Below are 16,589 nucleotides of genomic sequence, written 5' to 3' on the forward strand. Positions count from 1 at the left end.
TTTCTTTAATTAGGCAAACAGTAATAATTAGGAAAGTGGTAATAACATTAATTAAAATCCAAGTAGTTTATTAAAATTAGTTCAGAACTACTTAAAGACAATGAACCTTCACTGAACCCATGATGCAAACACACAATCACAATCACAATCACACCCCAGATACTGGTGTGGGACACACATACTACATATGAGCTGTGAGTGTGAGTTATACTTGTGGTGAAATCTAGTGAATAATTGCTGTAAAATCCATTTCAGGAGGTCACGCTAACCAGGGCTTGATATTAACACACACCAACACGCCAAATGCGGGTGTATTTCAGTGGTGATGTGTAACGCAGACACTCCTACTAGCCACTTTAGTGGGTTGAATTTTATATACAATATAGCTTATACATTTTTCAATTGTAGTCTTTTAAAGAGGCATCTGAAATAATAAACTAAGTGCCATGTATTGTTGTCAAAAATATAGATTTTTTTGATACTGAAATATCTTAAACATTTCCAATACTGATTTTTTCACATAATAGATACAGGATACCAGCTGTTCTTACTCTCTCTAATCTCTCCGACAGCGAGTGACACAAAAACCCGCCTCTCCTCACTCACTTGTTACATTTGCCTTGCATGAATATTGTTGCTGTTACAGGGCTTGAATATCGTCCAGGGATTGCGCGTATTGCACACAATTTGACTCATTCCCGCAGATTTTATGCTGACACCCAAAGTGTACGCACATAAACCCGCCTCTCAGAACTAAATTGATTTCTTATTGCCCTTAAACAGTCAAATAGACACAAAACAATGTCAAAGTACAAGTCTTGGCTAGTATTCATGTAAACACAGTCAGTTAAGTGAACATAAACAGTTAACGCATGTGTAACAGAATAATAGATCAGTGCGCAAGGTCTTAAAGTGACAGCAGCCTAATATGCCAGCTATATGGCATATATATGGCAGTTTCCCCCCATGGTATCAATGTCAAAATTAGGACCAGTGAAAATGCTGGGTCTAGTAACTATGGAAAAAATCTAGCCATAGTGGCTGGTGAGCAAAAAATGTAATGTCAAGGCCTGACGCTAACTGTGGCGTCCCAATACTCACCCAGAACACGAGCCACCAGTGAGAGAATGACAGTCATGATGACGAAGGTCCAGTTCCAGCGGTGCGGCCCGGCCACTGTCGAGACTCCCAAGAAGATAAAGATGAGTGTGTCGCTCACGCTGCTCCACATCTTCAAGAAGTACTTGATGGTGGTGTGGGATTTATGGGATATGTTGGCCTCCACGTAGGGACGCGTGACGGCACCACATGCGATTAGCCTGGAAACAGAAGATTCGCCAAAGTTACTGATCGGATCGGTTAAACCAGCACAGCTTGAAATGCATTTTGGACAGCCAGTTTGGGCTGGGCGATATGACCAAAAAGATGATCACACTATTTGTTCTCATTTCATTCAATTTTGATATTTATCACAATATTAATTTCATACCATTAATGGGGAATGAAATGCATCCTCGAGAATGAATGTAAATATAATGCTGAACTGACTCGGTTTTATATGAAAGTGTATATGAAAGCTATATTATTATGGATGTGTGATTCAATGGCTAACTATTGCCACCTGTTAAATGTATGACCTGCTATGATATGCAGTTAAAGTGAACCGGGTCATGTGACCTGGCCTCTGATTGGGATCACATTATCCTGTGCTAGTGAGGTGGATCCTCCTCTGCTATTTGTTCCTCTTTTAGAAGGCAAACTGTGACAACACTTCCTGTGACCGCACTGAAGCTTGCATTTAAGAGTAATGTTTTGCATAATAGGATATTTCACAGATCAAAAACAAAGTGTGTATTTAGAAACTTCAGATAAAAGGGTGTTAAAGTAATCTATCGGAGAGATGACAAAGAAATTGATCAGCTTTTCAGCTGATAGCATATGAAGCAATCTTGGTATATTTCTGAAGTGAAAAAGGGATGATACAACTTTGTACTGTAATGTACAAAAGAATCAAATATAAGACTAGTATAAAAAAAAAAAAAAACTCCAAGGTCCCTCACTTTACTTTGAGTCTCCAAGACAGAGCCATCGATAGTCAAAGAAAGAGAACCAACTTTAGAAATTTGATGACGTGAACCATTGAGCATAACTTTTCAAGAAATGATTACTCATCCATAGGGTTGGGTATCGGTTGGGTTTTATCCGATACCAGTACCTACTCGGTATCTTTTAAACTGTTCCGGTGCTTAAACGGTTCTTGAAACGGTACTTCAGAAAACGAAACCGCACACACTTTGTCAAATAATAATACCCTTTTATCTACAGGGCCAAACTGGACACAATATTAACTTACATTTTTAAACAATATAAATACAAGTAACATATGGTAATAATAATAAACCAATATAAAATAAAAATTCACATTTACATATCAAATAAGACAATATTGTATCAAACAATGTAATAATACTGGAGATTAATAGAGATTAATACCAGGGTAATCTAATCTCGACATGGCTACAGGTTCCCATGTTTTGTCTGCTTGAACCAGTCAAAGAAAGTTATCTGGTCGTTGTACTATGGCAGCGCTTAGCTTGGCGAGTTTGGTATTTCGTTCCCACTCCGTCTTAGCTACGCAGCAGGGATGTGCGGTTAGGGTAGGCAGTGCCTCACCAAAGGAAATGTTGACATTACATTTATTAATTCCAAGAGCTTTATTAATTCACCACATTATTATTTGCATTTATTTTATTCCAAATTTAAATTTTTGTAACAAAAATTTCAGGAATACACATATAATATACTCCTTTTGCCATTGTTTGCTCCTAAAAATCATTGTTTCATGCAGAAAATTCAAGGCCATGGCCATTGAGGCAGAGGTTAGCAGTGCCTCTTTGGTCCATAGAAAGTAGTTTACGTAGATTTGCGCATGTGCAGTCAGTTCTCATGCTGTCTTGAATTATCAACATTGAGGCAGAGACCGAGCTTGCTTCATGTCACGTGATCCACTCGCTCTCACTCACTACGCGCTTCAAGCTACTTAGCATCTAGCGGCGCCTAGTGTTGGAAGCATCCTATGAAGAAAAAGAGCTGTGGTCACTAACGGAAAACCGTTGTAGACGAAGTCCATGCGTCTATCCCACTGGACAAAGATGTCAATTACTTTGTTGTAAAAGTCCTCTTTGTTGGGTGTATTTCTCAATTTCATGAGTCTCTCCTTTTCAATGGAAATAAGAGCCAAGGAGGAAAGTCTGTTCTGCTCCATTCACGTCAGAGGCGCCCGCGCCATTAGATGTGCAGTTGCCGCAGCACAGCCTATGAACGAGCCATACGCTCACTGTGCTAACGTTAGCGGTGCAGCTGCAAATGCGTTTTACATATAGGCTTCAGTAAATCGAGGAAAAGGAGTTTCGTCTACAAATAAAAGTAAGCACCTCCTTTAAACCGTAAATTATTCATTTATTTATTATTTTTTAAACCCTTACATTGGCTTGTGTGTGTTGTCTGATGGTGGGCTATAGGCCTGCTGTGTGCTGACACCAAATTGTTCTCTCTTCCATACCCTGGTGCGCCATCACCTCAGCCACATTTGTACTGTAACGTTAACGTTAGGTCTATCTGTGCGATTAAGGTGCATTTCGTAAGGGTTAAAATGCTGTTTTGTAGTTGTCTTTTTTTAATCCTGGTGCGCCGTCGCCAGACGCTCATTGCGTGTCGGTGTGTGCGCCTAGCGCAGTTTGTAGGAGCGAATAAGCTGTTTTTGTACTTTAAAGCAGTACTGCTGACACAATGTTTTCTGACTGTAGCCTATTCAAATCCTGGTGCGCCGTGACCAGACCAATAGCCTAGTGTGTGTGTGGCTGTCTGTGAGCGTTTGCGCATTTTGATTGAGTGACTAGGCTGCTTGTCGGTTCGCTGACAACGCGCCGCCTCCCTCTCTTACTGTGTCCCGCACAAAACATTTGTTTGTTGTATAAGTCATAAGATAGATGTGTCCATTAATTTGATTATTAGATTTGATTGTGCATTAGCCTCACATATGACTGACTTTGCTGTATGCAGGCAGCGATGTGATGATGCCTGATATGAACTTGGGTTCCTACATTAACTGAATGAATGAACATATATGCCACATTGATAGGTCACAGCCTACCCATGACAAGATTTCACCGCACGTTACTGCTACGCAGTGTTGAGTGAACCTATGAAAGAGAACGTCTCTGGTTACTGGTGTAACCTATGTTCTCTGAATAGGGAACGAGACCTGCATAGCAGTAACGTGGGGTGTAATCTTGCTTCCTTTTTCGGCAGAGAAATTTGAAGAAGCAGATGATGCGCGCGCTAATATAATTTGACGACGTAGAGCGTCGAGGCGGCACCCGCGCCATCAGCTAATGGATTGTAGTGATTCTATATGGGCTTCAGAAATTCGGCACACCCAGAGGGCGTTCTGCCATGTAATTTAACACATGAAATGCAGCCAAACCTTGGAGCGTTTTTGTCTTCGGCATCTACATTAATCCCCTCGCTATCAGCAGACGTTCCGGGAGTCTCCCGCATATTGATGACGGCTCCCTGAAGCCCGCAAATTAGTTAAAATCTCCCGCAATCTAGAGCGAGCGAGCAAGAGCGCGCATGCGAGACAGAATAGACTGTGCTCCAAACCGTAGGCCTATAGTGCGCGCACGGCGGAGAGGGAGAGAGCGAGAGACCTTGCGTATGTTCGCCACGACACAGAGAGTCAGGCACCAAAATCAGGCACGGAAATTTTCGTTCTTATTCGGTCTGGTTACTACCGTTTATGTCAGAACTGGTTCCCTATTGGCACCGCGTTTCGGTACCCAACCCTACTCATCCATGTTTTTATCTTAGAAATACAGCTAGAGAGAAAACCAACGTCAGGGTATTCACCAGATTTTGAGAGTATATAAATCGGCGTATTATCAGCATAAAAGTGATAATGGAGGCTGAGCAATCGCAACAAATGACCAAGTACTGACAAATAAATACTAAAGAGGAGAGGGCCCAAGACTGAGCCCTGGGGTACACCAGTAAAAACAGAGCTAATCTCACACCTGAAACCACCCATGGAAACAAACTGAGAACGGTCAGTATAATAGGATTTAAACCATTTTAAAGCTGTCCCCGAAACACCAAAATCTTGTTCAAGGTGGATGAGTAATAGATAATTAAACACAAATGAGAGGCAACAGCACACAAGTATTTTTGGCCAAGAACGGAAAATTAGAGATAAGTCGAAAATTATTAAAATCAGAGGGCAAAATATCTAATATCAAAGGCCTGTAGTTTAAAGAGTAGATAATGATACAAGTGATGCAAATGATAGATATATGAGTCATTCTCAGATATATAAACTGATATTCAAGTCACTTTGGATAAAAGCATCTGCCAAATAGACCATTTGGGTGGTTGCAAACAGAGATGTTTTTTGTGGGCAAAATTATAATAATTTTTAATAATTTAAAAATTCTGAGTTTATATCTCACAATTCACCAAGCCTGCATTTATTTGATCAAAAATACAGTACAAAGTGTAATGTTGTGAAATATAATTACAATTTCAAACTGTTTTCTATGTGAATATACTGTAAAATGTCATTTATTCCTGTGATCAAAGCTGACTTTCAGCATCATTACTCCAGTCTTCAGTGTCACATGATCCTTCAGAAATCATCCAATATGCTGATTTGCTGCTCAAGAAACAATTATTATCAATGTTGAAAACAAATTTGCAGCTTAATATTTTTGTGGAAACTTTGCTAAAAAAATTCATGATTCTTTGATTCTTAATATGAAATAGAAATCTTTAGTAACATTATAAATGTCTTTATTGTCAATTTTTATCAGTTTAAAACAAAAGTATTAATTTCTTTCCTAAGGAAAAAAAATCTTACTGACCCCAAAAATTTGAACAGTTAAATAATGATTACCTATACTGCCCAGCCCTAGTCAAAACTATCCATTTTAAATAGTTTTGTTGTAATGCTTGTTGTTTTGTTTTGTTTGATAACTTTGAGACACATTGTGAATTACTGCTGTGTTTCCAGGCCTGTCAGAGCCTCAGACTCTTTTTATCATCCACCAGGTCATAATAACCGAGAGCTGTCTTCAGCACCAGAGTATTGACCGAGCTCTCACAGCCTTTTACTTACGAGCCTCGAAGACACAGTGAATCCAAATGCCTTTAGACTATACATCAAGTGTCAGCGACAAGCTGTTAAATCACTGGATGCTTTCCTATTTGGAGAAATACCAGTTCTGACCTGTTTCATCTGGCCCTTTTTATTGATTTTATCATTTATTCAGAAACAGAAAAGCTCTTGTGCAATTCAGTCTCCTGCAAAAGGCACCCGACTCTTATAACTTAATTGAAATATTAAAGAAATTAAATGCTTAAATCAACATGAAATATTACAATTTACGTTCTTAATGCATATCCCTGATGCATAATGCATGAATAATCTGTACATGTTATTTCAAATAAAAATGTCTTTGTCATTTTCCCACAAATAATAACTTCACGGTAATAAAAAGGAAGACAAATGTATTAATTTGGCAAAATTCTTCAATTATATCATGAATTCAGCTGTATTTATGGTGTATCAGCCACTGATATTTAATAGGCTGATTTTTGATCAATTTAAACCATTGGCATTTCAGATATAGCATAAAAGGCAGATATAACAAACCGATCGTTTATTAATGAACTGTGTGGAGGCACTAAGTTGTATCGTTTATAGCTGTATGTAGTTGTCTGTCTGTTGCATACAATATTTTTTTTCTGGTTAAGATAATTAAACGCTTGCCAAAAAAAAAAAAGTTTGTCAGCATATATAGTTTGATAGCAAAAATAACCTCTGAATGTTGTCATGTTTTGTTCTTATTTTCTTACTTTTTGCCTCTTATAATGTTGGGCTGTTGAATGTTAAATGGATCCACATGTGTTGATGATACAGCAATAAACTAGCTTGTATACCTCAATGCATGTGTTTTTGAACTTCGCTAATCTATTAATAATCTTTATCTAGTAATCAATTTTAACGATAAAAGTTCAAATAAGTAAGCAAAATAGTGGTAACGGAATCGGCCAATAGTTGTTTGTTAAAATCGGTATCAGCCAAAAATAAAATAAAAATCCTATCAGTGCATCCCTAAGTCATTATGCAGCTCAATTTGGTACAATGATGATTCAATTTAGTTAATCAATTGTGAATAACCTCAATTGAACAATAAAGCAGCTCTACACAAGACAGTGAGTGGTCACGTACGCCATGATGCCGGACAGATGGAACACCTCTGCGGACAGGTAAGCCATGTAGCTGTAGACGAAGACAAACAAGGGCTCGATGACACGAGTGTGTGAGGTGAAGCGTGACGTGAAGGCCGCCAGGATGCCGTAGATGGCGCCCACCACGATACCACCCAACGACACCACCAGGAAACACACAACACCCAGGAACACGTCGGTGACAGTGATGGTACCCACACTGGAGTACTCCTCAAACAGATGATACAGCACCTACAGAGAAGAACAACAACGGGAAGTATGCATCAGAAATGAACACAATCCAGGGCATCAGAACCACAGGCAGTGAGTGTAGTAGGGACCCTCCACTAAAGATTGTTCTAGTCCACTAGTAGTCATTAATTTAAGTGATTAGTCGACTAATCAGGTGTTAATCTTAATAAGCCATAAATCATAATAATGAGCCTTTAATTGGCTGTATAATACATAGCCTAATCAGCGCTCAAACGCACACATAAAGCTTGCCACAGAGCACCGGCAACAGAATGATTATGAATAAGAGACTGTCAAAACATTTTAATAATTTATTGATAATTTTCTTTGTTTTCGGCTGCAGAGATTAAGTCGACGATACTGACTCGTCATCTCCACAGTAATATGCACGTTTCATACGGATTACATAATCTGAAAATATTTGTTTTCCATTTGAATTGGTTCATTTAAACATTTCAAGCTTTCTGTATATTTCTAATGTCTGTGAGGCAAGTATGGTCCGTGTAACGCTTTAACAATTCAGTTTTCAGACCACATAATGCAAATGCAGAAATGCAAAATTGAAACCAGACATTCATTTTTCTTCTTTTTCCAATTACATTATCAATGAATAGTTGCCGTTTTCTCCCCTTTTTTCAATTTCTCTTGTGCTAAATTGTGACTTCAGAAACAAACATTTGAATAAATGAAATCTAACCGATTTTCTATTTTTCAGTGATCTGAAGAAGACAATGTCATGACTTTAATTCCCCCTTTCCTTTTAAACCTGATTTAGTGCTGATGACACTGGACTGAGTGGAGTTGCGTCGAGGACGATCGGTCGGGGATGTGTGTTTTGTTCCCAGTGTGTGCGTTTCTCCCCAAAAGCCTGTTTTCTTTGCGTCTTCCCTCGTGTCTGCTTTTAATTTCCCCATGCTGGTGTAAATACATGTAATGCTCTGCACAAATACTTCTGACCCTTCTGAGCGGGTCACATGATCATGTGTGCCAGAGCTTTCAGACACATATCCTTTGATGTGCTAAACTGCAGCATAGTTCATTTTAGTGGGTTTTAGTTTCGTAAGTGTAAGCTTTTTTTCTTTTTCTTTTCTTTCGACCTGAATGCTACATTTTGCACACACTGTTAGACCGTACCAGTTTTTTTTTTTTTTACAGTAAAATACTGGTAACACTGTTTTAATGGAAAATGGTATGATACTGTCAGAATTTGGCCTTTTTTTACAGCAAGGGTTAAAGGTGCACTTATTAACAATAAAAACTGGCACTTCGGGTGAAAAATGTCATCCTGTGTTTCATCTTATAAACTTCTCCTCAACGTGCATGCAGTGTAAATAAAGCAGTTGCATCAATGAAATGATAGTGAAGTTAGTCCATGGCCACACCCTTGTGATAATGGTACCGCCCACGGCACAAATTACAAGACGAAAAGCGAAAAATAGAAATTCGTTAAGATTTCATTTATTCAAATATTTGTTTCCGAATTCACAATTTAGCACAAGTAAAATTGAAAAAAGAGGAGAAAAAGGCAACTATCCATTGATAATGTAACTGGAAAAACAAGAAAAATGAATGTCTGGTTTCAATTTTTCATTTTTGCATTTGCATTGTATGGTGTGAAAACTGAATTGTAAAGCGTTACACGGACCCAAGTATACGCTGAGTTTCGGTTCACTGAGACCGGGACGGGATAAAGCACATCCTGATTGTTTTCCTAATTTTACAAAAGCACAACATTTTGTGAGTTTACAGAAATTAAAAATATCTGTAACACCAAAAAATGACTTGAGTATTTTAAGTTAAATGCAAGTGATCGTTTATTGCTTATTGCTTATTGCTTAACATAAAAATATCTTTAAACATCCACATTTAGTATTTCTTTTCTTATGCTGAGCTACAGCATCATACTCCTTATGAAATACATTCAATAGTATCAGTAAACATTCTTTCAATAAACATTCCTTAACCGCTTCCCAGCTGAGATGTGAAGAACTGGACAACATCTTTAGATCGCCTGAAATCATGTTTGACTACTTCCATTGATCATCTAAGTGTAATTTGTTCAATAGACCACTTGAGACAGAAGCTTATTCAAAGCATGAGGTCAAACCGTTGAGGAAAAACAGTTGAGGTAATGGAAACAAGATGCCTTCTCAAAAGGGCTCGATCACCTGATAAATTGAGCTGTGAGAGTGAACAAGTGTGCAGTGGATTCTCACAGACAGTGAAGGACTGGAACGATCCCATATATCATACTAGCGGCTGATATGCATTTCTAATAGCTGATAGGAGGGTGCCTAATAGATTGGTGGAGGGATGGCATGTTTTTGTAGGCCAACCCGGAAGTTAGAATCACCCTGGATCCCTCGACAAAAACTCAAAATTGTATAAAATAAGGTCTGGGTATAAAAATTAGAGCTGTGAAACGATTAATCACGCTTAATCGCATCCAAAATAAAAGTTGGTGTTTACATAATATATGTGTGTGTTCGGTGTATAATTATTTTGTATATATAAATACACACAAATATTTAAGAAAAATGTGTTATTTATATATAACATATTTATGATTTCCATTACACGAGAGTAAATGTTAAAACTTCATGCTGATTTGTACTCGGCTTTCGGCAAGATAAGCACCAACCAAGACGTAGCTTTACAGTAACCTATGCTTCTCCATCCATTTACGCTTCTTTCCAAATGGTGACGTGAATCTCCTTCTGTCTGGTGTTAATAGCTGCAGTGTATTTGCACACACACACACATATATACATATATATATATATACACACACACACACACACACATACAGTATATATAATCAAATATTTCCTAAATATATACATGCATGTGTGTGTATTTATATATACACAATAATTACACACAGTACACACACATATATTATGTAAACACAAACTTTTATTTTGGATGCGATTCATCGAGATTAATCGTTTCACAGCCCTAAAAAAAGCTTACGATTCAAACACTTTTTGTTAATTGTGATAATCTTCACAAATGAACACAACTTTTATGAATTTTGAAGCGTAAATATAATCGTCAGAAGTCGAAAGTTAACGCAGGCTGTGAACGTACTACACCAAGGTCACATGACTTCAACGTCACTATCACTAAGCTTGATTATAAACACAAGACTGTGAAGGCAGACTAGTGTGAGTAGAGGAGTTTACTTTAGCTTAAAAAATACAACCAAAAACAATTAATTCACAAGAGGGTATTAAAAAAACTTGAAAATATTTTGAGCTTGTGTGTTCACCACAGACCTTATTTCAAGCATTTAACTAAAAACCCGTTCAAATAACCCATTGACTTCAGGACGATGGAACTGGAAGTGCTAAAATGCATTTTAAGCATGTAGACATGGTCAAGATGATCTGAGCACCACAATGGGGGAAGAAAAGTGATTTGAGTGACTCGTATTGGTCGTACTGATCTACTGGCGTTTTCACACACAACCATCTCTAGAGTTTACAGAGAATGATCCGAAAAAGAGGAGATATCAAGTGAATGGCAGTTCTGTGGGTGAAAATGCCTCGTGCAAGAGGTCAGAGGAGAATGGCCAGACTGGTTCAGCTGATAGAAAGGCAACAGTAACTTGTTACAACCGAGGTCTGCAGAAGAGCATCTCTGAAAGATCAACACATCCAAGCTTGAAGCAGACAGACCACAGCAGAAGAAGACCACTACAATTCACACGGGCTCACCAAAATTGACAATAGAAGATTGGAAAAACGCTGTCTGGTCTGATGAGTGTCGATTTGTGCAGTGACATTCAGATGGTCGGGTCAGAATTTGACAAACAACATGAAAGCATGGATCAATCATGCCTTGTATCAACAGTTCAGGCTGCTGGTGGGGTTGTAATGGTGCAGGGATTACACTGGGATTTTCAGCACTTTGTTGAATCTATGCCACGAAAGGCAAAAGGGGGCATAACCCACTACTAGTGGCCAGTGAGTGTATAGACACACACACAAAGAGACACACACAATTTTTGTTTTGATAAGTTCTAGGGATGCTCATATTGACCGTTTAACCGTTAACTGAAAGTAAAAATTTTAGCCGATTAATACTACCAAGTTAAACAGTTTAAAAGTTAAAAGGATCTTTTATTTGTAAGTATTTTTTTTTTTAGTTTGCTGCATGGTTAAATAAATACTATTAAAAAAAAATACTATATAGCCTATATTTGTTGACACGCGCAACCACATGTCCCTACAGACATATTTCGCTGAGCAAGCAAAATGAAACAAGTGAAAAGAAGTACTGTGTGGGACCATTTCGACAGAAAGTGCGACGAAGTTACTTGCAAAATATGCTACGTGGTATTAAAATACAGCAGTAGTACAAACAATGCAATATCATTGGCGAAGCAAACATCCACGAGCAAATGAAAGGCGCTTCCCAAAGCTGGCCACTCTAGCGAGACGGTGTCTCTGTATTCCCGGGAGATTCTGTATCTGTCTGTATTCTCCGTGTTATCGGAGAGGGTGTTTTCTGCCGCGGCTCTAACTGTGCTCCAGACTAACCCCACATCATGTAGACATGTTACTTATTTTAAATAAAAACTAGACAAGGTGTGGATTGAGGTAGGCCTGCTATTTTTATTTGACGAAAAAACTTAGTCTGACGGAAAACAAACTGCCGGTTTAACAAATTGCCGTTTTTTCAAAGCTTCAAACGGATTCAGTGTTTTCTTTTAGTCAAATAATTCACAAATTAAGATAGGTTAAAAAAAATATATTTAGTGTAGGCCTATTTTATGTTTTCTCTGTTGTCACTGTCAGAAATGCTGCAGGTGAGTGAAAATGTTATGTGAATCCAGGTTCTTTTGTTGATCTGTTCTGTATGCTGCTGTTTGCATGTTATTATAAACCCGGGAATTTTTTGGGGGGATATTTTTAACGTGTCACAGACACTTGTCAATTTTTTTTTTTTTTATGCCACTTCAATATTATAATCTTATCAGTTAACGGTTAATACTCGGATAACGAGCGGCGGTTGTCGGTCGGGAAAATGAACCGTAATGATCATCCCTAATAAGTTCAGTGTACTCACCACAGTGACGGCATCATTAAGTAAAGACTCTCCGAACACCAGGATGTGGAGCAGCTCATTAATGTGGATCTCTTCAAACACAGCCAGCACGGCCACAGGGTCTACGGCTGAGATGATGGTTCCGAACAGCAGACACGACAGGAGGTCCACGTGCTCCAGTTCAGTGCCCTCCAGCCGGCACACGCCGTACAGCAGACCACCCACGAAAAACGCGTTCCAGAGGGTCCCCACCACTGCGAACATGAGAATGGTGCCCAGGTTCTCAGTGAAGGGTCGTATGGGCAGGAAATATCCCGCATCGAGGATGATGGGAGGCAGAAGGTAGAGGAAGAATATATTGGATTCCAGCGCCGGAGGATCCTCGCCGACCACCTTCATAAGACCACCGACCAGCAGACCCACCACGATCAGCAGACAGCTCTCCGGCACGATAGACGGCAAACGAGGGATCAGGTGGAACCCTAAAAGAGGAAGAAAAACAAGGATGGATGAAGACAGAAGCTAATTAAAATAATAATTAGTGATGCATCCAAAATCATTATTTTTGTTTGTTTTAAATGTTTTAATTTAGCTGAAAACTGGGGGAAAATTTTTTTTTATCTAATTTAATCATCACTAAAATAAAATTTAAAGTCATTTAAATTGCACATAAGGCAGTTTTATACCAATTTTTTAATGATATAATTATGTTTTTCAATTCGCTGTTCGAATATAAACATTTAAATGGTTGTAAATAAAAACTGTTTTTATAAATGATTTATCAAACATTCATTAATTAACAAAGACCGGTTAAGTAAAAATAAAATGAATATGTAATTTAGTGCATTTATTTATGTAGTTAGTTTTATAGTTAGTTTTTTCTAGCTAACTAATGAGTAATGGACATTGAATGGCTGAAACAAAGTAATTTTTCCCCCTGTATATTTATTTTCGTTAGCCGAAATTTCAGTGCGTCACTAAATATATAATATAATATAATATATGGTTGATTCGAATTTTTATGCATGTTTAATTAACAGTATTTAAATGTATTAAATGTAAACAGTTTAGAAACAAGATTTTGTGAACTGAACTGGTGGAAGTGACAGACACACAAACACATTATCTTCAGTAAATCTGATGATTTTTGCAGGTTATAGTCTGACTTCACTGTCTGGCTTAAGATCTATGAACATTAATTAGCATTCGGATACGAATTCCTCCTCTCCTCATCTAAATTAGATTTTATGACAATCACGTTTGTTATCATTTTTAATAGCTTTTTCATGGCCATAAAGGAACTATCCAAATGCCAAGCCAATAAAATGACTTTATTTTCAGTGTAAAGCCGCTCTGTGGCACAGAAGTGTGAAAACTGTGATCCTGCTGTTGCTTTGCTGACGTGTGAAACTGCTGTGAACTTCTGCAGATCTCCAGAATAATGTCAAGAGCATCAGAGCATCATGAAAAGGTCACGGAGAACAGAATGCCAGTCAGACTGTTTTCTTGAGAGCCGAAAACACTCAAACAATTGATTGACTTCAAGTCTATCATCTTTGGTTTGTCGTAAGCTTTAGTTTTGAGGGTTTTATCACCAAAGTTTTTCTTAACTAAAGGGGTTTGTTGCAGTTGGCTTCAGATATTTTGAGTGCATTTGTCATGATTCACCGCTTTGAATGTTTTCAGGAGACAAACACAGGGCTTAACTCGTGGAAAGTAACAGCATACCACAGTGAGAACAAGATAGACGAGGAAATAGTTAAAGGGCACATACACATACTCTCTGAGAAACCCACACAAATATGTGCTCATCTCGTGACTGATTTCCATCAATCTGACTGGTCCATCGGTGGTCAAACATGTGACAATGACTAGGCTAACCCCTGGTTTCACAGACAAGGTTTCAGCTTAGCCCAGACTAAAATGCAACTTTCATCTTAAAATATGTTCCTGCCATTGTTTTGTCTCTAGATTCAGACTAATGTTCTTTTTTCTAAGGCACGTTTATAAATCCTTCTTAAATGTCCTAATTGGTTTAATCTAAGCCCTGTCTGTGAAACCGGGCCTAAATCTGTCTATGAAACAGTAATGAATAAGATGTTTATTTGAAGACTGACGTCCTCTTCATTTCAACTGAAGTAAGTCATTACAATTGTCTACGTAACCGCCTACGCAACTCTGTGTGACACGACAGCAGTCAGCAGATAAAAGACCCAGGAGACAAGCTGAATTAAAACCTCCTCAAGCCCGAAAGGCTTTATCGGGGAGTAACGGATGAGAGAAGTCATTATAGGAAGATCCATTTCTCCAGCTCAAACCTTGTTTTAGCTGATCCAGAAGCTAATGGAGGAAATGAGTCTGTTTCTCCAATGACAATCATTCAAAAGCTGCCTGATACTTTGACGCAATGAGACAATTTTTCAAGTTAAAAGTAGTTCAAACACTGAGGTTTGTAAGATTCTGTGTAATATAAAAAAATAATTAAAATAATATTAATATAAAATAAAATAAATTCACATAAAACAAATAATAAAATAAAATATTTTGATATATGGATTATCAAATTTATGGAATAAATTAATTAATATTAGTTATATATAAATAAACAAACAAATAAAAACTAAACACTCAACAAATGTTTTTTCGCTTAGTTTCACTATATTATCAAAATTGAAATAAATAATTAACATCTAAACAAATAAATAAAAACTAAACTATCAAAAAATTATAAAAAAAACAAATAAATAAACAACTTGATAGGTTTCACTGGATTATCAAAATTAAAATATAATAAGAAAATGCTAAAAATCACTAGTTTTGTTTCACTGCATCATCACATAAATAAATACATAATTGTATTAATTCAGTTCAATTTTACTGGATCATGAAGACAAAAACATTCAAACAAACAAACAAATTAATAAAAAAAATCTATATTGTGATACTGTTACCGTGATAAAACTGTGATAAAGAATTACTCGTACTGTGATACGGTTGTGCTCATCGGGCCCATCGCTAGATCAGTGTTATATAAAAAGACTCAAAATAGAGGAGCCAGAATCCCTCAGCTATTACGAGATCATTTAACCTTCACGCTGGCACCGTCCCCGTTGTGCGGCCCCTCAAACACCCAACAATGACACCCGGGAGACTGAATAATTCAGAGCCCATAGCCTGATGCCAGCGTGCCACGCGTCTTGAGGCTGATAGGCATGCTGGCACGTGTCGAGAGACTAGAAAACAGTGTGAGGCCTGATAGTGTAAACATGTTACAACACACACTGAGCACATCCAATTAAAACCGGTCATTCGCCCAACAAATGTCAACATCTCATCGCTACAAAAATGAAGCCTGCATACAAGCTGTGATCTAAATAATTCATTACATGTTCTTGCTTTTTTGCACATCTTTCTAGTTAATTGCTGAAGAGACGAAAAAACGATAAAAAGATAGACGTTAATTGAAAGAGACTTCTATACTGTACTAAGATACTGCACTTACAGTTATAGTTAGACAACTCGGAAACTCTGGCTTGAACTACGAGTGATTAATAGGGTCAAATAGAGCCTGCTTTAACGTTGCTAATTTTTTTAAACTGTCAATGCGTTATTGTCGCGTTAACTTGCCCTAAATTCAACACAAGAGCCATTTTCCTCAAAAAAAACAGTATGACACTTTTTTCCGCACCCTTTTGATTGGATATAATCAGCCCTGATCATCGGCTGTTTTAAAGTCCCCCTGTATTAGGGCTGGCCGATAAATCGATTTTATCGATTAACTCGAATGTGTAGTTTACGCCGATTTTTTTTTAAGGAAAATCGTTTTTCTCTTTAACAACCGCCGACGCTCCCATCTGGGCTACCGTAGTTCCCACCAGGCTCAGCGCTTACCATGATAGAGATACACAAACAACATGGCAAATGAGCAAGATCGCGGCAGCAGAAGCACACCCGCCGAAAACATTTACAAGCTGAATCTGCAGGGCCGCCAACTCTCA

The 16,589-nt window shown here is 37.9% G+C and overlaps 1 protein-coding gene across 2 annotated transcripts in view; it reads right to left on the bottom strand.

Annotated features, from left to right (window-relative positions):
* The window catches only part of slc9a1a (solute carrier family 9 member A1a), a 44,259-nt gene that overhangs the window by 12,873 nt on the left and 14,797 nt on the right, over positions 1-16,589 (bottom strand). The window contains exons 2-4 of one of the 2 annotated variants that reach the window (XM_077221590.1): positions 12,613-13,073; positions 7,289-7,539; positions 1,102-1,319 (exon numbers count right to left, since the gene is read on the bottom strand). In XM_077221590.1, coding sequence (XP_077077705.1) covers positions 1,102-1,319; positions 7,289-7,539; positions 12,613-13,073 — 930 coding nt within the window. Of the gene's footprint in view, positions 1-1,101; positions 1,320-7,288; positions 7,540-12,612; positions 13,114-16,589 lie in introns of both variants that reach the window. The other variant, XM_077221589.1, reaches the window with a different exon arrangement.

Source organism: Siphateles boraxobius, unplaced genomic scaffold (genome assembly GCF_051911475.1).
Source record: "Siphateles boraxobius isolate OS27281-9 unplaced genomic scaffold, OSU_SipBor_1 84, whole genome shotgun sequence".
Taxonomy (NCBI): domain Eukaryota; kingdom Metazoa; phylum Chordata; class Actinopteri; order Cypriniformes; family Leuciscidae; genus Siphateles; species Siphateles boraxobius.